At 51.1% G+C, this 25226-nt stretch overlaps 1 protein-coding gene across 1 annotated transcript; it reads left to right on the forward strand.

Moving 5' to 3' along the window:
• Positions 1-8025: 8025 nt before the first annotated feature.
• On the forward strand, positions 8026-20872 carry MRRF (mitochondrial ribosome recycling factor). The gene is made up of 7 exons (XM_071454427.1): positions 8026-8349; positions 9140-9320; positions 9566-9721; positions 10932-11050; positions 13706-13797; positions 19098-19257; positions 20346-20872. The coding sequence occupies exons 1-7, from the start codon at positions 8041-8043 to the stop codon at positions 20421-20423; spliced, it is 1095 nt and encodes a 364-aa protein (XP_071310528.1). The 5' UTR covers positions 8026-8040; the 3' UTR covers positions 20424-20872.
• Positions 20873-25226: the final 4354 nt, after the last annotated feature.

Consider the following 25226-nt stretch of genomic DNA (forward strand, 5'->3'; position numbering starts at 1 on the left):
TCTCGTTTTTATTGTGATCATATCTCTGCAAGCAAGAGACCAAGGACTGAGTCAGCTGCAATTAGGAACAAAGAAACATTCCCACAGATGGACTTTAAAGCTGGATTAACATTGCCTCAGGTTTTGTGGAGCTTTTGCTAGGAAAGATTTTGGTGGCCAAACACTGAAACAAACCCCAACCACAATATTTGGTTAGTACCAACATGGAATGCAGGCTGGATACTGAACAGTTATGTGCATTGTACTGTGGATCCTTAAACCTTATCCTGTCACTTCTTGTTCCCCTCTACATAAGGCAGGAAGCACAGATGGTAAACTTGAAGGTAACTACTGCACTGCTTGCTGTGCTCTTTATGTGCAGAGCCAGAAGGTAACCCAAGCACACAACTGCACAGAACTGGGCAGTCCTGGGAGAAAAGATAGGGAAAAAAAAGAAAAAAAAAACAGTTAGGAACCCCCCCTCCTTTCTGTAGAAGCAGCTTGTGAGTCTGTCATCTCTGTGGGCAACGGGCCTCCTGAACTATTTGCAGTGTTCTGCTTCCTTATTTCGCTTGGCACAGAGTCAGGTTTGTTTTTCAGCAGAGCTGCTCAAACCGACAGCGTCTGCTGAGCCTTGGCCACTCATCCCAGAGCTGCTCGGCCCCGTGCTGGTCTTGTCTAAAACAACTCTTGTTACAATGAGCCAAAGTTTTGTGCTGTTAAGTCTTTCCATTCAGGGATTGGAAAATGCCATGTGAAGTGAGTGATTATTTATGCATGTTCCTCCCCAGACCCAGGAGCAGCTGGGCAGACGCTCACTCCTCCAGCTCAGACTCCTTTCGTGGCCTGATCATTCCTCAGGCATCCCAAAGCACGTGGCACTCCAGCAGCTCCACAGATACAGAAAATGGAGACTGGATTTGCACAAGCTTGGATGTGCTGACAAGAGCCCATGAAGTCAGTAACTAAAACAATGTGGTCTCCTTTAATGAAGATACCTACTTTGGTTTCTTAAGCATCCGAAACAGATGCACTAATGTACTTGATAAGACAAAGCAGAAAGCTGCTGCGAGAATAATCAACTAAAAGAAAACTACCCAAAGGAAAATAGCAACAAGCATCTCCTCTCTGCCTCCCCCAAAATCTGTCTATCTGCAAAGAAAGCTATTAAAAATAAATTTCTTTATCAAATACAAGATCGCAAATAACTGTAGGAGAAACAAGACAAGAATTTAAAAAAATTAAAATAAGTATGGAACTGCCTACGTCAATCTTAAAAACTTGATTGTTTATGTGACGGAGCAAGGAATAAAAGGATATTTAGCTTAGATGCAGAGTATGTTACTTTAAAGTCAAAACTAATTAGAGCTGCTGCCACATAAGTGCTTTCAGAAGTGGAACCAAGTAACACAGCAACCGGTAATTGGGAATTTCCATACCTCTCCTATGTAAAAAAACCACAAAGGGAAGGATTCAAACTTCCAGGCAATTACTCACTAAGTTTGGGAAAAGTTAAAACATGGGCATTTAGAGAAGTAATCTGTTCACACTGCTCTGAGCAGAAACCCCCTCCCAAAGAAGCCCAGGTTAAAGGGCCTGTCCTCACTCACAGCTAATCCAGCACAGCTTGGCCAGACAGGAGAAGCTGCAAACATCAACTCCCCGAGTTATTTCCTAGAACAGACTGAAATTATTTTGCCAGGCAAGGACTGCCTTGATAAGAAGGCTTTATTATTAAAGCTTTTCAGCTCTGCAAACCAGAAGCAATTCTTCCTTGCAGCAGCCAGCTTACCTTGACCTGTGCGTGTGCCCACCGCACCACCAGCTTCTTGGAAAGGGCCAGCTTCCCATTGAGACACTGGATCGCCTTCTCTGCTTCCTGCACAGGAAGACAGCTCCATAAACAAACCAAGCCTCTAGTCAAAACCCACTCACATGGAAAGAGCCCTTTTCTCTTTGTTATTTAGCCTACTGTAAGTACAGCTCACTGACAGCACAGTAAGTTTATCCCATTGTATCCCAATGCAGGGACACTTTGAAAGACTCCCAGTAACCAGACTTTATCTGCCTTGCTGCTCCACCCTCCTGGGAATAATTTTCTAAATGCACAGTGTTAGGGCTCTTCTGACATCCTTATCACCAGCTGCAAAATGGACCAAAGAACTGGCCCTTTCTGGTAAGCACCAAAAAGGATTCAAGAGAAGACAGCAGAGGAGATAGAAAATCACTATTGCTACTTCCAGGAGCAGTCACAAGTGTGACAAGGCTGTGACAGAGCAGAGCTACTAGAATCTGTGGGTTTGTGTAGACAAAGTACAGAATTTAACCTTTCCTGTTGTAGTTTTATGTAGAATTAGCATTAAAAAAATGGGAGAGAAGTCAGTCATTGATATCAGAACTTTAGACAAAAAGCAACTTACCTGTTTGGTTTCAAAGTTGACAAAACAGTAACCCCTGGGCTGCCCTTCCAGAGCACCAGACTTGTGGAAGAGAAAGTCAAATTGCTTTACTTTGCCAAACTTCTGAAGGAGTTTGAGGAGGTGGTATCTGAAGGGAAGAGAAAACATTTATGACATGTTTCATCCCACTGACAGTGAGGAGACACAGAGGAACCCCTGAGACACAGAGCTCACACTCAGCTGTGTCACACACACATTCCCAAATCCCAGCAGAGGTGGGTGCCCTGTGCAGCATCCATAGCTCTGAGCAGCACCACCAGTGACTCTCCAAAACCCCAAGGCACAAAGTTCCCTGCCAGCAGTGCCAGCTGAAGGGCACAGAGATCTATTAATAGCTGCCTTTTGGACAATTATGCAATGGCTCCCAAGGGGTTTGGGAGTGCTTTGCCTCCTGCCTCACTAAATCACTCCTACTTTTAAGCACAACCCTCCTGTCTCCCCTCTCTAGCCCTGATGTGACCACCTGAAGCTCCATCCCCTGTGCCCCTGTCCCAGCTCAAGCCCACAGCACCTGCATCCCCCAGGACCCTGTTCCTCCTGCTGCCCTCCCTGTCCCAGAACAAACCCACCCTGCCCTGTGCCAGTGCTCTGGCAAGGACACCCAGGGCACACAGACACCTGCCTGGAAAAGACAGGGATGCAGGAAGACAGAAGAATAAACAGAACAACCTGCAACCAGGAATTGCCAGCAGGCCCCAACAAAAAAGGCACCAGCCAGCCCTCAGTATCATCCAGCCTAAATCTGCCAGTGCTTCTGGCTCAGACAGCTTTTCAGTGACATGTTCATGGGAGTCAGACACTTTTTCAGCCAATTACCTTCCTGCCATCCAGTGGGGAGTGTGCTGTTTCCAATAAAACTGGGGAAAGCCAGAGTAAATCTGTCTGCTTAGTATCTGGTGCACTGAACAACTTAAAACAAGGAGCACAGATGCTGTACAGGCCACATCTAGTCCTGAGAGTTCTCTGCAGCTTTTTTTGGTTCCCTGGGATTGAAGTGTTTAACAACACTGCCTGACCTAGGAGAAAAGTGACACTCATTGCTCCTTCACTGCCTGACCCCATCCCTGACATTTGAGAACTATTTAAGGGTTTAATAAGGGTGTCTTAGTCAGGACTCATCTCCCAAGGAGCTGTAGAATGTTTGTTAGCAAGCCACACAGTCTAACCCAAATTTTCAGTGTTTGAGGTAACACTCAGTGCTCTGAGAGCCTACCAGGATAACACCAGGCACCAGATGAACCTCCCCTGTCCAGACATGAATGGCCAGTAGTGGCCCAAGGCAGCCAAGTGCACCAGGCACTACAGGCACTGTCCAGATGGGAAGGGCAGACAACATTTTTCCTAATAAAGCCTGATAGGATGTCTGAAAAGAGCCTTAGCCCTTTGTTAAGCTTCAGAAGCCAGGCAAGAAAGTTCCAGGAATGTGAGTCATCCCACAGGATGGTCACAGTGGACATTCAGGATGTGCACTTTTAAAGAGGTGAAGGTGCAGCGTGTGTACAGAGGAGCAGCGCAGGAGGGCCAGTTACCCCCAGGGGAACACACACATTGTCATTGATTATGGAAGGCTTCCTACATCCTTTGCAACACCTATGAGCTCTCACACTGCTCTGAAAGCAAGGGCAACTGGAAAGAGCAAGGCGAAGAAAAGGAGCTGATTACACAGTAGCCAAATTTCACCACCTCACACTTCCAAAAAGCAGATAGAGATGTACAAGTGAAAACACTGACTTTGGAGATGTGATGTACAAAAAACTCCACATGTTGGACTTCCAGAGCCTCCTAGATATGTAAACCCACCTCAGGTTTGTTTCTGTAAACATACTGCTCCAAAAAGCCCTCGGAATTTCAGCAGTATGGAAATAAAGTCCTTACACCAGGATACTGTTCCCCTTCTGGCCATTACAGAGGCAGGGGAAGGGCAAGGAGGATTCTCCCTGAGTTCTGCACTAAGAACCCTGCAGCTGCCTTGCCAAAAGGAACTTTTTTGGGGTGTTTTTTTTTATTTCCTGAGAGCATCTGCATTCAAATAATACCTTCTTAGCAGTGAGGTGATAGTTGCTCCTTTAAAACAATTTTCATCAACAGCCTAGAAGTAACTTATGTCACCTATTTTGTTTAGAACTCTTTTTCCAACCATGCCTGCAATTTTACAACTGCAGGTCACCTCCTCTCTGTGGATCAGCTCAGAAATCCTGTATAATTCATGTTTTAGGCTGTGATTATGGTTTGTTATTGTTAAAATACTGAGGGCATCAACAGTAACTTGACAAGCAATTAAAATACTGAGGGCATTAAGAGTAACTTGACAACTTGACCTCTTCAGGCCAAGAGGTACAGAAGAAGAAGACTGTCATGGAAAACCTGAAGCCTTAATAAAAATTAAAAAATTTTAAAAAATTAAAAAAATAAAAGGTGAGAAGATGTAAAAAGCTTTGCTATGGCAACAAGGTGGGTGACCCAGCAGAGCCTGGAAGCGCTGGCACCGCCGCGGCCCCAGCGCGGATCCGCGGCCAAGCTCCATCTCCACTTCCTGTCATCTGATGTGGCTGGAGACAAACCTGCAGCTCCCCCGTTTCCTTTTCCTCCTCTCTTCCTCCTGGCACCCCCAGCGCTATTCAGACGCAGGCAAGGCTTCCTCTGAACAATGCTGTCCCAAGGACCCGGCGCGGGGCCGGGCCACATGCAGAAACCATTACTGCAGGAATTCTGCCCCACTGGGAGCTGCCAGCGGGGGGCTGTGACAACAGCTTGTGCACACATTGTTTTCTAGGTGACACTCATCGAGATGGGATCCTCGACAAGCGGCACGGCAGCTGAGGAAGTTCAACACCCCTACTTCATCCCCGTGGAAAATGAATGGGCATTGAAAGGCTACGGGAAACCAGGTCACGTGAACGGAGAGCTGAAAATGAAATCTCTGCCTGGCCAAAAAACTGCAAAGTGTCAGGCAGCTTTTAGGAGCAGGAATGGGCACAGGAGGCAATTCTAGGGGTACAGAACTGAACTGTGTGGCTTTGCCCCATGGGGTGGGAGCACCGAGGGGCGATGAGAGCTGAGCCACAGCACACGGCCTGCCCTGCTGTGCAGCTGGGGCACAAATGGTGGTGGTGACACCAAAGCACGAGGAACCACCTGCTGCCACACTCATGCAGACCCCACGGCAGGGATCTCACGGCTCCCAGAGTGCCTGGAGACACCATCCTATGTCACAAGCAGCTGTGAGGTCCCCTGGTGCCAGCTGTCCTCCTTCCAGCTGCTGAGAACACGCTCGGGAGACTCCCAACAGCACCTGCTCCCACAGGCAGGGAATGCTTTCAGGGTGCTGATAGAAGGAGTCACCACGACCAGCAGCAGCAGGGAGAATGCCCAGCTGAAGAGCAAACACAACCCAGTACCCAGGGCATGCCAGCACCCCCAGCTGAGCCACAGTCACTGGATGTGTTCAACAACCTCCCAAAAGCATCAGCTCCCAGGCTGGAATTTGTGGGCAGCCCTACATTTATAAATGCTGCTCCTGCCGCTTGTGCTCCAATGTGTACATTACCTATTAACTCCCCAGCACTTGACTGCAGCTCCACTTTGCTCTTTAAATGGAAGTTTTGGATTGATTCAAGACTTTCTGATCTCATTTCTGCTTGAGAGTGTCACAACCACTTATTAACTCTGCCAACAACTCAATCAACCTTACTCTGCCTTAAACAAATCCAACATAGAAATAACAAAGGCAGCTCTTTAAAAAACAGATAAAAGCAGCAAATGCAGAAACATTTCATTTTCAGGAGTTTGATTTAGTCATCTGAGTAGTAACCTCAACAGGAATAATTCAGAGGAGCAACTAGAACTAGAGATGTAAGCCCTTAGCATGAGAGAATAAGGGTCAAGATGATTTATAGAAATTTACTGACTGCACATTTTCTTTACACTGAAAATGTGCTAAAAGGGGCTTCCTCTTCTTTTATTCATAAAGAAATGGAGACACAGCATCATTTGCAGGAGAGAAGAGCGATTTTAAAGCAAAACAAAAAGCAAGACCCAGAATTCTAAAGCCTGAAATAAGCAGCAAGCACTGTCTCTCATCACTGGGCAAACTTTGAACATTTAGGAGCATGGAAGCACTCTAGGTTTGAGAAACCACCAAACTCACTTCATCCAAGCAATGAAAACAGTAAATTTTGCCATAAAAACCTATTACTTATCTGGCCAAGACTAAAGGAACAACCTACCCTGAAAGGGTCTTTAACAGCACTGAGGATCCCCCCAGGCAGTGACGGATCCAATGCACTCACACCCTGCACTCCTGCCCTCACCCAGCTCCTGAATCCCTGAGGATCCAGCAAACAACACTCAAGAATTCCTATATCTAATTCCTCGTGGTCAGTGAATGTGGACAAACCACAGGGACAGAGCTGTGGGAGAGGAGTGGTAATTAATGCAGAAACCTCCCAAAGCTGAATGGCTGAAATCACAAAGCATTAATGATTCCATTTAGAGGCTATTAGGGAGCTGCTCTGCTCAGATGAACCACGCTCAGAATAAACCCCAGCACCTGCACACACACAAAAAGAACCAGGAAGAAAAAGTATTCCACGACAGGCACACACAATAGTTAATCAAAAATGCTTGTTTGTTGTGAGTGTGGAAAGCCCAAATTGTTTTGGGTTGCTTTTCCTTTTTATACAACCTAGTGATTTCACAGCACCCCATCCAAATATTGGACAGCACATCATATTCCCTTGACAATTTAGCTGTTCAAATGTTATGCTTGTGCAGGAGATAATTATCCATAGCCTGGAGAAAACACGAAATGCTCACAGACATTTAATTCATGCATTTACCCACCAGAGCATCCAGTCCCACCACTCCCACCTCCTCCCCACCCACTGCTGCAGCCACTCTCCTCTGAACTCACGCCCAGCAAAATACCAAAGCAGAGCTGCTGTTTGACACAGTCTGTCAGCTCTGCCCTGCCCACCCTCATTCCTCCCCAGACCCCAACCTCTCTGGGTACAGCTTCCAGGGCTGTGCCTTGCTTTACCATTTGTAGCACTGTAAGCCTCCAGCCTGATATTCTACATTTCCCCAGTCTGGAGCACAGGGATGTTTTCAGCCCCTGAGCTCCCAGCCCAGCGGTGCTTCAGGAGATGCTGTGTGCAGCCTCTGAGCCCCTCGTGCGGGAAGACACCGGCACACGGACACACCCGGGCTGGAGCGATTCCTGCCCGCAGCAGCGCCCGGCAGGCACGGGCTGCTCCTCGGAGCGCGAATCTGCTATCTGCTCCAGCAGGCGACCGGCCCCGCTGGCTGGGGGCAGAGCAGAGCCGGGAGTGCAGCTCCCAACCGGCCCCGCTGGCTGGGGGCAGAGGCAGAGCAGAAGCCGGGAGTGCCGCTCCCAACCGGCCCCGCTGACCCCGGGGCAGAGGCAGAGCCGGGAGTGCCGCTCCCGACCAGCCCCGCTGGCCGTGGGGGCACCCCCAGCACCCGGGGAGCTGCGGGCACCGGGGGCCGGGCAGTTCTGGGGCTGACGCCGGGCCCGGGGGCTGCCGGGGCTGGGGAGGGGCGAAGCGGCACCGCCCGGAGGGTTCGGTGCCGCTGCGGGAACATGGCCCCGTCCGGGGCGGTGCCGCCGCGGGGGCGGTGCCGGGGGGGGTTCCGCGGTTACTCACTCGGTGATCTTGGGGTCCAGGTTGCCGATCCAGAGGCGGTGCCCGTCCTGCAGGGCGCCCTCGGACAGGATGGAGGCGTTCTCCAGCGGCAGCGCCTGCCGGCCCGGCTCCATGGGCCCGCTCCCTGCCGGGGCCGCGGCCGCTCCGTCCCCGCGCAGGCCTCGCCCCGCCCTTGGCGCCGCTCGATGACGTCACGCTGCGGCGCGGCCGATGACGCTCTCCGAGACGCGCAGGGCCGCGCTACGGTGAGCGAGGCGATGGCGCCCGCCCTCCCCCGCCTCCCTTCCCCTCCCCTTCACCGCCCCCGGGCTCCGATCCCGGGCCCCTATTCCCGATTGCCAGCCCCGATCCCCGCTCTTCGGCGCGGCTTTCCACGGGGCACCGGGGCGAGCGGGCCGGGCCGTCCTGAGCAGCGGCGGGGACGAGATGGGCGGGGCCTGGATGGGTGGGGCAGCGGGGCGGGGCCTGCGCGCACCTGCGCGGGGTTGGAACCGGGACCGGGACCGGGACCGGGACCCGGACCCGGGTCGGGGTCGCGGTCGCGTGTCCCCGGTGCAGGGAGGGCCGCTTTCCCCGGTGGCCGCCAGCGGCAGCTCCCCGCTCCCCGCCACCGGCTCCGCGGGGCCCGAGTCCCGAGTCCCGCGTATATTACCGCAGCTCCGCGGCTGCTGATACGGCCCGGAGCCCCGAGCGGCCCGGTGGAACGAACCCTGTGAATATAGGGCTGTCAGAGCTCTGAGGCACAAACGGAAGCCTCAGCCCCGCTGGTGTGTGCACAGCCGGTACCGGCGGGAGCGGCTGCTGCTCGGCAGCCGTGGGTTTGTGTCACGGGCACATCTGGGCAGATGTGCGGAGGCCGTGCTGACACCGCTGGCACCCACCGAGCCCTTCCCGCGGCATTTTCCCGGTGGCCACGGCCGATCCCCAGAGCTCTGCCCACATCACGGAGCTGCCCTCGTCCCCGCAGCCGCCACTGAGCCCTGGGGCCGGTCGGGCTCAGCCCCCCGAGCTGCCCTCCCGCCTCTCTCCCCGCAGGTTGGGCACACCCCGCTCTCAGCCATGGCTCTGGCTCTGCGCTGCCTCCGTCCCCTCCCGGCGCTGCTGCTCCGCTCCTCCCCGGCCGTGGCTCGGGGGCTGCCCCCGGCCCCGCTCCCGGGGGGCTGCAGCCGCTGTGTCCAGCACTTGCTGCTGAGCCGGCAGCTGGCTACCAAAAAAGGTAAAAACGGCAGCTTTTCTCACGGTTTTACAACCTGTCTTTCAACACTTATAAGCATTTTTAATATATTTATTAATTTTGGCTGTTGTGCTCAAATGGTGAGCTATTTACTCGTTAAAAATACAGTTACTTTTGTTTTACTTCAGTTTATCTTAGACTTGATTCTAAATCTCACTTTAATATCTTCTTTCTACTTTCTAACTAACTTGTCAGAAATAGAAACTAATCTTTTGTGTAATCTGCAGCTAAAGGTAAAGGGCAGAGTCAAGCCAAAGTGAATATCAGTGCTGCCCTAGTTGAGGATATTATCAATTTGGAGGAAACCAGTGAAGATATGCAGGCAGTCATAGAAGCTCTGAAAGAAGATTTCAGCAGAAATCTCAATGTTAGAACCTCACCAGGTTGGTAACTTCCTTGTGTGATGCTCTGTAGCTTGTAAATAAGGATACAAATCCCAGTAATAGACAGCTCAGATTTTTTCAAAATCAATTTTCTTTTCCTGGAGTTATCCAATTCCTACAACCCTGACATCCCAGCTAGAGCCTTTCTTCACCCTGAGCTTGACCAGGAAGGATCCATTTTTGTTAATAGCTTCCTGGAAATAGCTTTTTTAAGTGGGAGATGTCAAAAGTGTCTAACTGAACTGTTTGCAGATGTGATGAAGAAGCAGGTTGTCAGCTAATGGTGCAGTAGGGCAGGAAAAATCCAATTGCCATTAAATGATCCTTTTGGAAATTGCCATTGGGCTGGTGTCTGGCATATACAAACTTTTTTTCCTGCTATGCATCTTTATGGGTAGTAACCTGTACAAACCTCCTTCGTGGATTCTGTGTTTTAGGAAAAAATGTGAATGTTTGCCTAAGCTGCAGTTACTAAAACACTCGGAGCATTTGTAAGCATATCAAGTTTCAGGGATAAAATTTAACGTTAAACAATGACCAGATTTGAATCATTCCCCACCCCAGCTCTGGCAGGGGCACTTCTGTCTTTAATGGAGCTGGGAAGCCTAGCTCAGTCTCTTAACTATTTATTTTAACCATAGGTATTTTTTTTAATTGCACTGATAAAGTACCTCCTGGCCCATGTGCCTTTTGGCCTGTTAACATTTTGCAGCAGAAAATAGAGAGCAGATTAAGAGTAGCTCAGGGAGAAATGGAATACTTTAAATTGAGCTGTGTACAACACCCCTCTGGGGGCCTGGAAAAAATAGAGGGGTTTAAGATAGTCCTGCTAAGTTAAAGACAATATTTGTCTTGATTTTTATAGCAACATTTCAGTTTTCTTTAAGTTGTAAGAATTAAAAAAATAACCATTTCCCTTTAATTCTTAACAATCCTGCTTAGTTTTCCTATTCTAGTAGCAAAAACAAACAACAGTTTTGTTTTCATGTTTTTGTGCTTTAGAGCAGCTTTGAATTATTTACCTTGTGAATACACAGGGGATGCCTGAACACAAACAGCACCTGAGGTCTGAATAAACACCATTTTTTCCTTTGTAACCTCTGCATTTTGCATGGCAGAAGGGAAGTGGGACAATGTGGACACGTTTTTCTCCAGCATCCCTGCACAGTGTTCTGTCACACTGAGGCTCCCTGTGTTTGGTTCTTTTGAGGGGCCCTGGATCACATAACTGTGGTGACAAAGGACGGGAAGTTTCCGCTGAACCAGCTGGGGCAGATCTCACAGAAGTCACCACAGCTCCTGACAGTGAACATGACCAGCTTCCCAGAGGTGAGGACACGTTGGCAGGGGAGGTAATTGCCACAGGAACAAACAGGTTGATGCTGAGCAAAGGAGCATTTAGACAAAATCAGTCAGATGTGGCAGGGCTGCAGCCTGGGGCTGGGCTGTGTCACTGGAGCTGACACTGACCAGGAGGGGCATTTGCTGCTGACAGCAGCTCCCCGGCCCCACGTGGCTCCCAGAGCAGCTCACCTGCAGCAGCACAGGCTCACAGCAGAGTTACTGAGTGCTGTGCTTGCTCCCAGAGCTGTATCCAAGGGGTGCCACAGTTACAGGGGTTTGCTTTGCAGGTGCTTTCCCTCAGTTGGATCTGCAAAACAACAGAAGCACCATGGACCAGATTGCTGGATTCACTGTGCCCTTCCAGCCCTCCCCATTTCCCATGCATTTATGAGAAGCCTGAGCACACACACTCACCTGAGCTGCAGACATGGCTGCAATGCTCTATCAGCCCTCTTGTATTCATCTCAGTTCCTTGTCAGGACATTGCCATGCACAGAACCAGACGTGTCGTTGGAATTTGTACTGGGAACTTCACCAGACACCTCTGAAACTTGCTTATATATTACCAGAGCTGCTGATAGCCCTGGGAGTTCATGAGAGAGGCTGTGATGTAGCCTGTGACCTTCTGAGCAGCTTTTCTGGTGGGACTGAGCTGGCTCCTGCTCAGTGCTGTCACAGGGCTCGACTTGGGCACTGCTGAGCTTGGCCAGCTCCTCCCTTGGCAGCACCTGCAGGTCAGAACTCAAATCAGGGGCTCTGGTTTGTCTTCTGTGAGTTCTTGTAATTTTCTGCAGGAGCCTTAGGCCTGCCCCTGAATGAGGCAGCAAATCCAAATCCCAGCTCAGCTCAGCTCAAGCCCTGGGGGTGCCTGCAGCAGGTCCCAGAGCCAGGCACAGGGCAGCAGGAGTAAGCTCAAGGTTAACAATTCATCTTGCTCCAGGGCTGGAGCTGTGCCAGGCCTTATCTCTATTTATTTTGCAAAGGCTTTCCCCAATTAATTAAGTCAGCAAAGTCTCAGAGGAGGTCAGTGCAAGGCACTTGATGCCTGAGTGTTTCTTAGAGTGTATCCTTTGTGTATAAAGGCTCTGAAGAATGGAGGCCTCTCATCAGTGAGGTCCTGAGACGGCCAAGGAAGTCCCTCCATGGCTTCTCCCATGTCCAGGCAGGAGCTCAGGCTGAGAAATGGGCATGGGAGAAATTAAATATCCTCTAGATAGGATTGCCTACATTTGCTTCCTATGCTAAAGGACCACTTGAACATTTCTCTCACCACAGTTGCTTTAGACCCACACCTGTTTTGTGATAGATTGAGCTAAATCCATTAGAGACATGATCACTTGATGTCATTATTTACAGCATAGAGTCAGTAGTTCATGACACTGAGCAGAAAATAAAATTGCCTGAAGAGTTTGAGAAATAAAATAATCATAGAAAAGGACTTGCAGAGCCAAAGTCTGTCTTCCCAGGAGTTATAAAACCAAACAACACTGGATTTTTAAATACAATTTTTTCACAGGCTACAAGAAGATGGAAGCAATATTGCAATATTTTCCCTTCTCTCATTACTTTCCTCTTCTTCTATCTCCTCCAATATCTACGTTAAACAACACAGTTTTTAATGAGCATTTCTTTCCTGCAGACCAGGCGCTGTCCATTGAATAACACATTGACATTCCTAACATGCTGAGATCATTCTGGTTGCATTTTCTCTGCCCTTGTAGTTTCAGGGGACAGAAGTTGTCTCCTGCAGAACACCAGCAGAGCATTCATCTCATTCAGTGATGTCACACAGGAGGGACCTGAGCAAATCTGCAGAGCTTTAGTTTGTGCCTCAGTTGGCAAAAGCTGAGCTTTATAAATACAGTCTGAGCTACATAAATACTGCAGCAGCCTGGAGCTAAAGTTAATGATGGCAAAGAGTATCAGAAATAGCATCATGCCTGGTAGGAAACGAGTGCCACAGGAAAAAAAAACTCCTGGGGCTTGTCAGAGTCAAAATGAAGTGACCTGGCAGAGCCCTGTGGGTGTTCTTGGCCAAACTCTGCTTTAACCCCAAAGCCTGGCACTCTGTAGAGGGGCACTCACCTTGTGATGGGGGTGAAGCCTTGAAATCACCTTGCAGTCACCAGGCAAACCTGCCACCCCACTTCCAAACACAGCAGGGGGGAGTTTTGGGAAGTGTCCTGTGGTCAGCTTGTGGTGCTGAAGTGGTTAAGTTCGTTAGGGTTTCAGAATTGGCACTGGGTGATTTCCAGGGGGAAACATTCAGCTGGAATTTTCAAATGCTCAGAATCTTTCATCTCCTTTGCCACAGTCGGGCCCTGCCTTGGGAATTTGTTGTGGTTTCACTCTGCGTTGCCTCAAACCATTCAAACAGTTTCAAAGAAGCAAAGCAGTTTTCTTTTGTTGCTGCCTCCCTTCCCCTCTCCTCCCTGCGTGCCCCTACCCCAGCACGAGCGGCCGCAGTTTCCCACTGGCTCTGATCAAAGCTCTCTGCACCAATGGCACTTCCTGATCTCACTGGTAACACAAGTAAATGTTTCCATGTTCCATGGAGATGGATTGCCAACTATTGACAGAGGTCTGGCATATGGGAATGATTATTTCCTAATTCCCTTTACCTTTTGATCTGTTCCACAGAGCACAGCTGCAGCTGCAAAGGCCATAAGGGAGAGTGGCATGAACCTGAACCCCGAGGTGGACGGGACGGTGATTCGGGTGCCAGTTCCCAAGTGAGTATCCATGCCCCAGCTCTGCATCATGCAGGGAGTGCCCTTCAGAGGCTAAACATGCACGATTGCTGTGTATCCCCATGCAGCTGCTTTCCAAAGAGCTGTAGTTTTGGTTCAGGAAAAAATCCGAGCCCTTAGAAGGGTCTTGTGCAACCTCTTGGGAGTGTCTAGGCTCTGTCACCACATCTTGGCATCTGATGATTGATCTTATTTTTCATCTTCCCTCTGCAGAAGAAGCTTGGTCCTGGCTGGCTGCAGCACTTTTAAAGACAGAGCCAAAAGCTTTTGAAACTGTATTGCTTTAATTCAGGGGCTGATTCTTGGCTGCCCTGCTCTAAATTCCTGCAATTACACCAGCACAGAACAGCAGTGTTGAACCAGTGATGTTAGGGGAGAGTAGCACCTTGCTGCAGAGAGCACTAAAAGGAACTGATGAAAGTGAGAGGAAGGAAATTTATAGCTTTGACAAAAAATCTGCTCACTCTTTTGTGTAACACACAGTGTGTAACTGGTGGCTGTATGGAAAATTGGGTATGGGGCTAGAAAAACAGGTTACTCAGGCAAGGGCTGAGCATCACTTCCCTCACCCAACACAGACCTTGGACAAGGCAGGAGGTGCTGCTGCATCCATGCTTCACTTTGGATCAGGAGAAGTGATCCTGGCTCTGCCTGGGAATGGGGCTCCACTCAGATGAAATGAGGAATCTCCCAGCAGCTCCAGTCACTGGCACAGGGCTGGGGGCACAAGGAAAATTCATCAGCTCCTGTGGGTGCTCAGACCTTATGGAGCATCGGAACACCCTGGGCAGGTGTGGCTGGGCATGGTTTCCCACCATGGTAAAGACAAACAGCTCCCACACAGGGCATGCACAAACCCCTTGTGACTTCTTGGTAAAGATGAGCCAGGTATTTGGTGTGCTGTAAATCCCCTTTAAACATTCTGTGGAATTTTACCCAGCATTTTGATCAGAGAAGCCTAATTGCAGCTTTCCGTGGCTGTCGGTGAGAGGCAGTGACATTATCATTCTATTTGCTGATTTTCCTTCCCTGTGCTCCCTGCCCTTCCCCCATTCCTCAGGAGAGGAGGCAGAGGAGGAGGAGGGCACCATTATCTTTGTAATTGCTGAGGCTCCCGGGTTGCTGCACAGTGGTTTGATTGTTAATGGGCACTTGGGTCATCCTTGAATACGAATTGCAGGGGAGGAAACTCCAAAACTGCAAATCCCCAGCTTTAACAAAATCCTGTGTTTTTAAACAAATGTGTAGGTCTGTCACTATCTTCTGTGGTGCTGCAGAGAGAAAACAAGGCTCCTCTTCCCAGGGAAGCTCTGCCTCTGTGCTCCCCTCCTGTGTCAGGGCTGCAGCTCCTGGTCCCCTCCTGGCTGCTGAGAAGTCCTGAGTTAAGGATTCTGTGCCCCAGGTCTGCCCTCTCTGGCACTCCAGTCCCTGCTGCTCTCCAGCTCCATGTCTGGGGCTGTGGGAGTTTCAGCCACTCACCTTAAAGACAAACAGTTCCAGCCTTTTAAACCCCCTAATGAAAAAGGCAGGGCAAAGATAATTATATCCCTCATTTACTTTTAACATTTTTTTTTAAGTTTTGCATTATTTCCAGCAGTTCATGAAAGAATGTATGACAGACAGATGCAGTGAAATTGCAGAATTACGTCAGGTGTGCAAAATAAGCAACAAATCAGAAATGAAGAGACAATATTAATATTGGTTCTGCAGACCTTGGTTCTTTCATGAAGGGAGGCACAATAAAAATGACCAAATCCAAATTGTACTTACCTGTTGTTATAACCACTCCTCAGTCTGACCTGTCAGCTGGACACACGTGTGCCATATTTTGCTTTGTGCAGGTCCAGCTGTGCTCTGGAATGTTTCAACAGAGCATTTCAAAATGGAGTTTGCTTTTCAGTATTTATTCTATCAGTTTAGTTTTTGCAATGCAGTTTTAACAGAAAAAATACACTCGTGTCCTTGGTGTTTACTTCTGCTGCCTGCCAGGATCCCTCTGCTCCCCAAGGCATTCTCCTGTTTGTGTGGCTAGCACTGCATAGGCAATATTTATTTGTATAAAAAGGAGCCTCTGAGGGTTTAAAAATAAAAATTACAAAAAAAAAAAAAAATAGGAAAAAAAGGAAAGAAAACCATCCATGGGAACATTTGTATTGGTTGATCTCTTGGCCGAATTTGACCTGACCTTGTGTCTTTTATGGTATTGCCTCATTTTTAGATTCATCTTTTTTGGACCCATTGTGTTACACTGGATATTGTTTGTAAATCAGTAATATTTTTACACATGCTTTACTGAAAGCCAGATGACTCATTTGAAAGTTTAATGACTCATTGTGAGCCTTTTTTTTCCCTTTGCCCTTTAAGAAATAAGCAGATACCTACTATGGGGAGAAAGGACCAAAACATTTCACTTGAAAACACCCCAAAGCTGTTGTGAGCTGCTCCTGCTCATCATCAGGAGCCTCTTGCCTGCGTTTTATTGAGCAATAAATGTTGCAGCCCGTGTTTATCTGCAATTATGAATGCAGAGTGTTTAGTTTAGCCTACTTTCCTTTAACTGATCCCTCTCCTTCACAGGAAATTCCTGGTGTTGGAGGTACAGGAATCACTCTTACCCAGAGAAATGTCTTGTGTTGAGCTGGGTTGTCCTCTCAGGGTCTGTTCTGCCACATGCAGGGGTGGGACCTCGCGGGCTGCAGTGCTGGGGGAGGCAGAAGGAGAGATTTTCCTCAGAAAAAAAGATGTGACCCCCCTGAGATGTCACTCAGCAGGCTCTGCCCTGGGCCAGGCAGGACAAGGCTGTCCCTGGGGGGTGGCAGGGATTGACCCTGCTGCTCCATGGGCTGCTGGGTGGGAGCTTGTCCTCATTCCCCATCTGACCCCCTTTCCCCAAGTTCACTTCACACTTTGTTTTGGCTTTGAGAGGGGGTAGGGACAATGGTTACTAGACAGAAAAGCAAACATACCTAAGAACAGCTTAAAAGTCCCAGATCTCAGGGCAGGATTAGAACAACTGTCCTTAGAAACCTGGGGCCTGGCTCGTGTTGATGGATTCCTTAACCAGAAACAGCATCTGCTTGGAAAAGTCTCTGTTTCTGGCATTATTGGTAGCATTGCTGAGAATTTACACACAGTCTGGCTGGAACATAAAACCCACTGAGAAACTCCCCGGCGCTGCGCAGTGATAAAAAGAAATTGGTGTTAATAAAGACAGACAGGGAGGCATGAAAGCTGTGACCCCGTGCCAAGAAGCAGAGGAAATCTGGCAGTGCTGCATAAACAAAAACATTTCCTTCAAGGCTCGGCAGCCCCGGGCAGGCCAGCGATACCCTGGGCACAGCCAGGCTGGGCTCCCGCCCTGAGCAGCCCCGCTGAGCTGCTCCCTCCAGCCAGCAGGGCCTGGGAGAGACCCCAGCTCCCCCCTCAGGCTGAGCAGCCAGGATGCACTCCCCACTTAACCCCAAAAAAGCTGCCTGAGAAGGTGCCCAGCATTCACTCCCCGCTTACCCCAAAAAAGCTGCCTGAGAAGGTGCCCTCAGGCAGAGCTGTGCCTGTGAGCTCCGTTGGGGGTTCTGGGATGTGAGAATCCCAGAGGAATCAGTGCTGGGACCCAGGGGAACCACAGGGAGGGATCCCTGCTCCATCCTGGGCAGACACTGGGGCCAGGCTCCAGCCTGTGCTGACCAGAATCCTCCTGCCATATGTGGTGGGTTAGGCTGGAGCTCAGGGCAAGGTTCTTCCCCCAGAGGGTGGTGGAGCCATGCCCAGGCTCCCCAGAGAATGGGCACAGCCCCAGGAGTGCTTGGACAGCACTCTCAGGCACTGGGTGGGATTTTGAGGGCCAGGAGTTGGACTCTTCCAGCTCAGGGTATTCTGAGATTCCATGTGACATTCCCTGGCCAGTCCCTCCACAGGGCGGGGGCAGGCTGGGGTGCCCTGGGTGCCAGGGCTGGCTTGGCTCTCTGGGTCTGCCAGCTTTCCTGGCCATCCTGAATTCCTGTAAATACTAACTGCTTCTGGGAAACCTCTTCCCTCTGGCACTGGGAAATGGGGATGGCTGCCAGAGACCTGGCTGTGGGGACGGGCTGAGGGTCCAGCTGTGCCCCCAGAGCCCCCCAGAGCCCACACCCACCAAGGGGCAGAGCCCAGGCACCCTCACCCCACATTTCCTGAGCTCTCTGTGCAGAATCCTGGCCCCAGGGTTTGGGTGACCCAAGCTGCTGCAGCCAATTTCTAAATACTCCTCTGAAATGTTTATTTTGCAGTATCACCCCCACGCATTCTCCTCCTAGAGAGTCTCAGGGAGTGCACCGGGGTTTTTCCTTCTCAGGCAGTCTGGAAACTCCAAGAGCTATGAAAATAATTAAAATACTGTATTTAAGCACTAGCAGTTGACAATGGTTAGCTGTAGGTGCTGGAGCATGACCTGAGCTCAGGGGACACATCAGCCCTTCCTGAGCCTTTTATCCCAGAGCCCCTCATCACCAGTTTTTAGTTTGGGATAGAAAGTTGAGCATTTTTTGTGACACCACAGCAGCAGCTGGCCCCACATCAGGGGGAGGGTTCACCCTGGTCTGGGTTACCTGTGGCTTACCATGAGCAGCAGCATCCTCTTGTCAGCCCAGGTGTTCATATCATCCTGGTGGGAAATCCTGCTCATGGTGAGCTGGAATAAGACTGGGTGAAAGATAAGCTCCTTGGCTTCCAGGTACATAATTCAGGCTCTTCAGCTGCAGGGAGGCAAATCCCAATTTCAGGAGCAGACTTTCCTCCTGGCTTTGCAGTTCTGTGCTTTTTAGGATGACACTTTTCACTTGATCTTTCAAGTCTGGAGCTGGATTTTTCCTCTTTTCCACACATGCTTTGGCAGCAGGAAGTAAGGAATGTCTGAACATTTCAAGATGACTTTCAGGCACTGCAGCAAGAACTATAAAGCAAGATTCAGTCCAAGATCCCCAGCTTAGAGCTGAGCTGGAAATTTTCCATTCTAGGTTCAAGACTGCTTCCTTGGAATGCTGTGCAGAGCTGGCAGATTTTCTCAGGTGGACCAAAGCAGAATAAAAACGTGTCCTGAGCTGTTCAGTCCCTCTGCCCTGAGACAGTGCCTCCACACAGAGCCAGCTCCATCTAAAACCAGCAGCTTTTGTGTGTCCCTGAGCAGGGCAGCACCAGTTGGAGAGGATCACTCATTTACCCAGAGTCCTTCACAGAAAATAAATCTGGCTGTGCTACACATGACACTGCTTTTCCTTTTGTTGTTTTTCCTCTCCTCTCTCTCCCAGGGTCACAAGGGAGCACAGGGAGAGCCTGGCCAAGCTGGCCAAGCAGTCCACCAACAAGTCCAAAGAGGCCCTGAGAAAGGTGAGAAGCAAAAGCATCACCCAAGTAAAGAAGTCCAAGAACAAAGTGTCAGAAGATACCATCTGGCTGCTAGAAAAGCAGGTAATTTTTCTTTCCTTCTGCCATATTTTGGTGTCCCACAGCTCAGTGGTTTGTCCCAGCCCTTGCTGACAAATCCTCAGCACTGAGAACCCAGTGGGGCAGTGGACAGCCCTGGGCTGAATTTCTGGAGCTGGCAATGACATTTGTATCTGCTTTTTCTTTGTGAGACTGGGGGCTTCAATCTCAAAGCCAGATTTAGGATATGAGCCATTGTAAGCTGACACAGGGAAAAAGAATTCCCCAAAAGCTTTTGTACTAGAGGGGATTGTTGCACAAAGCAGCAGAATTTAGGGAGTGAAACAATCCATGGCCATGGCTGTCCCACCACTCATGCTATGCCTGGCCACTGCAAATGTGTTAATGAGCATTGCTCCAGTTGTTATTAATGAAAAGGCTTGCAAGATTATCTCTGTTCTGAGTTTTTGGCTCCAGTTCAGGAAAATACTTAAGCACATGCCTAATTCCCTAAGAGCAGATGTCACTAAAGTCAATTACTTGGGCATAAACTCAGGCACAAGCCTAAGTGTTCTGCTGAATTGATGCCTCTGAAGGCAGGCCATTACTCCTTAGCTGTTTGTTTATTAACAGCTAAAGTTAGATACATTGCAAATGCTCTGGGACAGTTCTGTGTGTGCTCACAAAAATAAACATGGATATACAGAGGGTTTGTGCAAGCAGGAAAAATGGCCATGCCATTGTAACCAAATCCTGCAGGAAGCCTCTGTCCCAGAGCACACAGATGTGCTCTGCACTGGTGGAGGGCACATCTCCAGTGCAATTCCTTCCTTGTACCCAGATTTTTCTTTGTGAGCAAAGGCCATTGCCAGGCCTTGTGCACAAGCAGATCTTCATCCCCTGGAACCAGTGCACAGCACACACTGTGCTCCAGGCTTTTCCTGCCTGTTTTCATCCCCTCTGCACAGTGGCCATGTCCATCCCTTGTTGTCAGGAGAGCTGATCCCTGGGCAGGGCTTCAGCCATCACCAGTCACTTGAGGCTTTGTTCCAAAGGGGGGTTTGGTCACTGCTTTCCCCTTCAGCTGTGGCATCACCTCACACAGAGCTCTGGTTTGTGCTGTCTTGCCACAGATCCAGCAAATGGCAGATGAGGCTGCTGCAGAGATGGACAAGCTGCTGGCAGCAAAGACCAAGGAGCTGCTTGGATAAACACCACCCCAGCTGTCAAAAACATCACAAACATCATCCAACTGCCCCTGGAGCAGGAACGGGCTGCCACAGCCCCAGCACCCACCCTGCCCGGGGCCAGCAGCCCCAGGGGTGGGCAGGGGCAGCTCCGTGCCCTGGCTGCTGCCATGGCTGCCTTGGGGTGTGCTGGAGGGAGGGGGGAGCTCTCCTTGCTGTCTCTATCCAGCTGGGAACAGGATTGGATGAACTGATACCAGAAATAAAATACCAGGAAGGAGAACTGGAAATTGCTGGAGGCACAGGGGGAGGACTGCCCTGTTCACTTGGTGCCCCATCTTTGCCCCACACCCTCAGCCCCCTGGAGCCAGGGCCACCCACGAGAGGAACCTGCCTGTCCTGCTGCAAACCTCAGCACCTATTTCTGCTTGAAATAAAGTCAAAATGAGGTGTGGAGCAGCAGCCTCACAACAGCCAGGTCCTGCTTGGAGTGTTCCCTTGGCTCACGTGTTCCAAAGCAAGCATTTGCCCCATGCCACAGGGCAGCAGGGGCTCTGTGGGGAGAGACCTGAAACCAGTGCTGTCAGCACAGCTGCTTTAGCCAGGACTGAGAAAACCTAAAGCCAACACAGGAACTTCCCAAAAGCAGCATCTGCCTCCCTAGGCATCTACAAAACACCTGAGAGCCTCTGGCAGCAGAGCTGAGGGCTTGGAGGAGGTGCAAGCAGAGCAGGTCCTGAGCTCATGACACAGCTCAGCTCCTCACTGGGAGCAGGTACTTCCCAAAGGCAGCCCCAGGAAGGTGATGGCAGCCCCAGCCCTGCTCCCAAGGCATTTGGGTTCAAAGAGCACCAAGTGCTCTGCACTCCTTAAATAAACAACTCCCCAAAAGTTAGTTTGTGTGCCACGGGGAGGGGGAGGAGGATGAAGGATTTGCTCTGCTAGGGCCCCACATGTCAACAATTTCTCTGCTTTGTGTATTTTGGCCAAAGCCCTTACCATGATAAATGAATAAAGGAAGATGGCGAGCCCAGGGCGGTTCCACTGCTCGGGAAATTGCTTTCAGCCATTACTGGATTTCTTCTGACATTTATCAACTGGGCTTTTTTTTTGCCATTGTTGCAGCCTCAGCATCCCCACAGCAGCCTGGGCTGGAAGGGTTTCCCTCATACCCGCCCAGGAGCAGCAGCAGCTGGGCTGGGAGCTCCACAGAGCCAGGGCAGGTGGAGAGGAGCTGCTGCTGCTCATGGAGGCTCCTCCAGCCTCTCCCCTTTCTCCCAGCCCTTGCCGTGGTGGCAGTGGGCTGGTGGAGCCAGGCAGTGGAGCTACAGGGGGCCATGCACACGGGAATTCCCCAAATATTTACCACTACACAAGGAATAAAACCTGTGGTAAAACTGCCCTGGTGCTGGACTGGGGACAGAGCTGCCTGGATGGTTGGGAGCCCATTTACCTGGGTCCCCCTCTCACCCCTGTGCCCTGCATCAGCCAGGAGCAGCCACAGGGCCCACAGGAACTGCTCTCAGCCCTGGTACCACTGAAGCAGGGCAGACAAGACATGAACATGAGGAGCTGTGCCCCATCCTGCTCCTTGTGGGACAAGCAGGAAAAAAACCACAGCCCCAGCACCTCCCAGCCACACAGAACCCCCCAGGAAAAGAGAGGATGGGCACTCACCACTGGCTGGCTCACAGGGTGGCCCTGGAGAGGTCCCACTTTCCCTTTGCAGCACAAATCACCTGCTGCTCCACATCAGGAGCTGCAGCACAAGGTCTGCCTGCTCCAAACACTCCTCCCCTGGCACCAGCAGGAACCTCTCACTTGGTTCCAGCCTGGATTGCACCCAGAGCTGATAAGAAGCTGCAGCTGATGCTGTTGGCGGGTGGGAAAGGAGCTCCAGCTGTGCCAAATAACCCAGGAGGGGAAGGGACGTGGGCCAGAACGCAGCTGGGCTGCTTCACTGTGGGTCGGTGTCAGCGATGCCACATCAGCCACCAAATGGTTTGGCCTTGGCAGGGCAGAGGGTGAGGGAGGACCACGGCTGGACCCCCCTGGGCTGCCCACACCCTGCTGCCCTCGCAGGGCCCCCTCTGCCAACAGCACCTGCCAGCCTGGGGCACTGGCAGGGTCCCACTGGTGGCACTGCTGGGGCCTGGAGGGGTGGGGGTCCCCCGGGGGTCACAGTCCCAACATCCCTGTGCCCATTCCTGCTCAGGACAGACCTGTGCCCTTCCCAGGCTGCCCAAAGCCACTCTCAGCTCCACCAGGATGTTGCAGTGCTCCAGGCTGGACGCAGCAGGGCAGGCCCCGGGCTCCTGGCAGCTGCCGGCCCAGCCCCGCGGCCACAGGGACACAAGCAACTGAGGCACAGGGAAGGAAAAACTCCAAGGAAGCTGGAAGCTCTCGACATAGTTAAAAAACAACATTGCTCTTCAAAATAGAAGTGATTGCGCTCCTTGTGAGTCACGGAGCAGAGACACGGAGATTGCTTTGTGCCAGGGACGGGCGGGCGCTGATTGTGCCGCCCGGATTTGTATCCACAGCCTGGATGGCATGTCAGAGTTTACAGCGAGCATGCATTTTCAACAGTGAGCTTTGCAAAATGTATCAATGTAATCTCTGCCTCCTATATTCCGTGTTGATTAGACACGATTTCTGGCTGGATTTTCAGAAAGCTCAAGTGCTTTTTTAATCACTACAGAAGCTCATTATTGCTTTCCAGTGACTCTTATGTCCTTCACTTCTCCTTTCAGATTAGAGTCTATAGTCAGATGAATATTGGATGATTTCATTACATACAAATGCAATCAACAGTTTTGCATAAATTTCTCCTCTTTTCTTGAGTTTCAATTGACCTCAGCACCCGTGGAGGCAGGCGCAATACACATGTAAATGAGCTGGCGTTGCTGCAAAGACACGGATTCGAGAAACAAGATAAACTGTCAGATAATATTCAGGATTTTTAACAGATCAAAAAATACTTCCTCGTTCAGCCCAGCCATAAAAATGGCACCTTCAGCTGCTGGGGAATTTGCTTTTGTTTTGTTCGTGTCTGGCTGTGGACAAAGAGCAGGAGTGGTGAGAGGGGCTGAGCAGAGCCAGGCTGGGAGTGGGGTGGGGTGTCCCTGGGGTGTCCCTGGGGTGCAGCAGTGGTGGCACAGCTCTCCCGCCACAGAGAAGCCTCTGCTGGAGTCAGTGCCCCCGGCACACTGGGGAGCTGCCCGGACAGCCCAGCGCCTGCTGCAGAGCTGGGCTTGGTGCTACCTGTGGTGGTGCTGCCATCCCCATTCCTGCCCTGGGGGACCATCTCAGTGGGATGCTGAGTTCAGACCCCTCAGAGCCCCCCTGGGCAGTCCCGAGCAGCAGCCCAGCAGCGGGGGCCCGTGGGGAGCAGGGCTGGGCCAGGGGCTGCCCTCCTCACCCTGTGCTGCCACACACAGGGGAACCACACGTTCCAAATATATTTAAGCTAACACTCCACACGAACAATCAGGGCTAATTTTAAAAAAACTGTAATTAAAAATAAAGGACCTCTTGGTAGAGAAGTCGGGGTAAACTGTCAGCAGTCACTTTGGATGTGAAGCCCTTACCTTTAAAAGAATAATTTTTGTGCTAATGTGAGCAATCCAGCACTCCCACACTCGCCTTCGGGGGGCCTGTGGGGAAAGAAACTCGTGGGTTTCTTTTGATACCTTTACGTGCTAATCTTCTTAACAGATTTTTAATTAATGGGAACAGAGCACTTTGCAGCCGTGAAATCCATCGGTGTAATTGCCTGGTGGATTAGTCCCATTAACCACACAAATTACCTGTCTCCAGGCCGCCAGCCCCACCGGGGAGCTCCCTGTGCTGGACACACTGAGCAGCCCCATTCTGAAGCAATTTTGATAAAATAAACTCTCTAATCAGGTAAATAATTCCATAAGGGAAATTGCTGCCTTCCCGCAGCCCCCCTCCAGCGGGACCTGGCTACTTTCAGGGGAATGCAACACGCCTCCAATTACAGACAAATCTCCAGCTCCGAGACCGTTTGGGAGAAGCCCACGGCACACGGGACCCCCTCGAGCCACAGCGGCTGAGGAATTAGGGCATTTAAGCTGTCAGCTGGAATCTGGCCCGGCCCCTGATTACCTGGGGGGACGTGCAGCGTGTTTAGGTTCGTGTCCGTTGTAATTTCCTGACCCCCGGCGTTGATCCCGAGTGACTCCTGTCCGTGTCAGGTTCCTGCCCGCAGTCCCTCCGACACGTGGCCCCGGGCTCGGGGACACCGACCTTTGGGCAATTAAGGACATCCAGGCCAGCCTGAGCCTGGGGAAGTGGGAACGTGCAGCCGTCCCCAGGAGCCACCTGTGCCCCTTTCCCACCGAGGCTGGCGAGGCTGCGTGGCTGTGCTGGCGGCCATCACCCCTCGGGATGGACACCTGGACCCTCCCAGCCCTGTCCGTGGGTTTCCATGTCCCATTGTGATTTTGGACCTGAATCTGACAAGACTCCCCCAGCTGTCCTCTGCTCAGGGCCTGAGGTGGGGCTGAGCTGCCCCAGGGATCCCGTGGGACCCACACCCAGCAGGCACAGAGGGGTGCAGGGCACCCACACGGCCATGCACAGCCCCGGCACGCTTCCCCTGCTTGGTGAGGGGCTGCCCAGTGCTCGGGGCTCTGCCAGCCCCTCGGCTCCAAACCTGCGGTACCCGCTGGGGCCTGGCCAGGAGCAGGGAGGAGGGTCCCTGTTGTGAGCACGTGTGTGGGGACAGCCTGAGAGGGAGTGGCAGCAGTGACACGCCTGTGGGGACAGCCGCATGGTGAGGTGGCCTTCGACCATGCCCTG

Source organism: Agelaius tricolor, unplaced genomic scaffold (genome assembly GCF_023055355.1).
Source record: "Agelaius tricolor isolate 1412-34295 unplaced genomic scaffold, bAgeTri1.0.p SCAF_38, whole genome shotgun sequence".
NCBI classification, from domain to species: domain Eukaryota; kingdom Metazoa; phylum Chordata; class Aves; order Passeriformes; family Icteridae; genus Agelaius; species Agelaius tricolor.

Excerpts from the sequence above, each read along its gene's own strand:
- MRRF (XM_071454427.1), top strand. The coding sequence starts at position 8,041 with ATGGCCCCGTCCGGGGCGGTGCCGCCGCGGGGGCGGTGCCGGGGGGGG. Across the intron at positions 8,350-9,139 it reads ACGCGCAGGGCCGCGCTACG|GTTGGGCACACCCCGCTCTC; the intron begins GTGAGCGAGGCG and ends CTCTCCCCGCAG. Across the intron at positions 13,798-19,097 it reads ATTCGGGTGCCAGTTCCCAA|GGTCACAAGGGAGCACAGGG; the intron begins GTGAGTATCCAT and ends TCTCTCTCCCAG.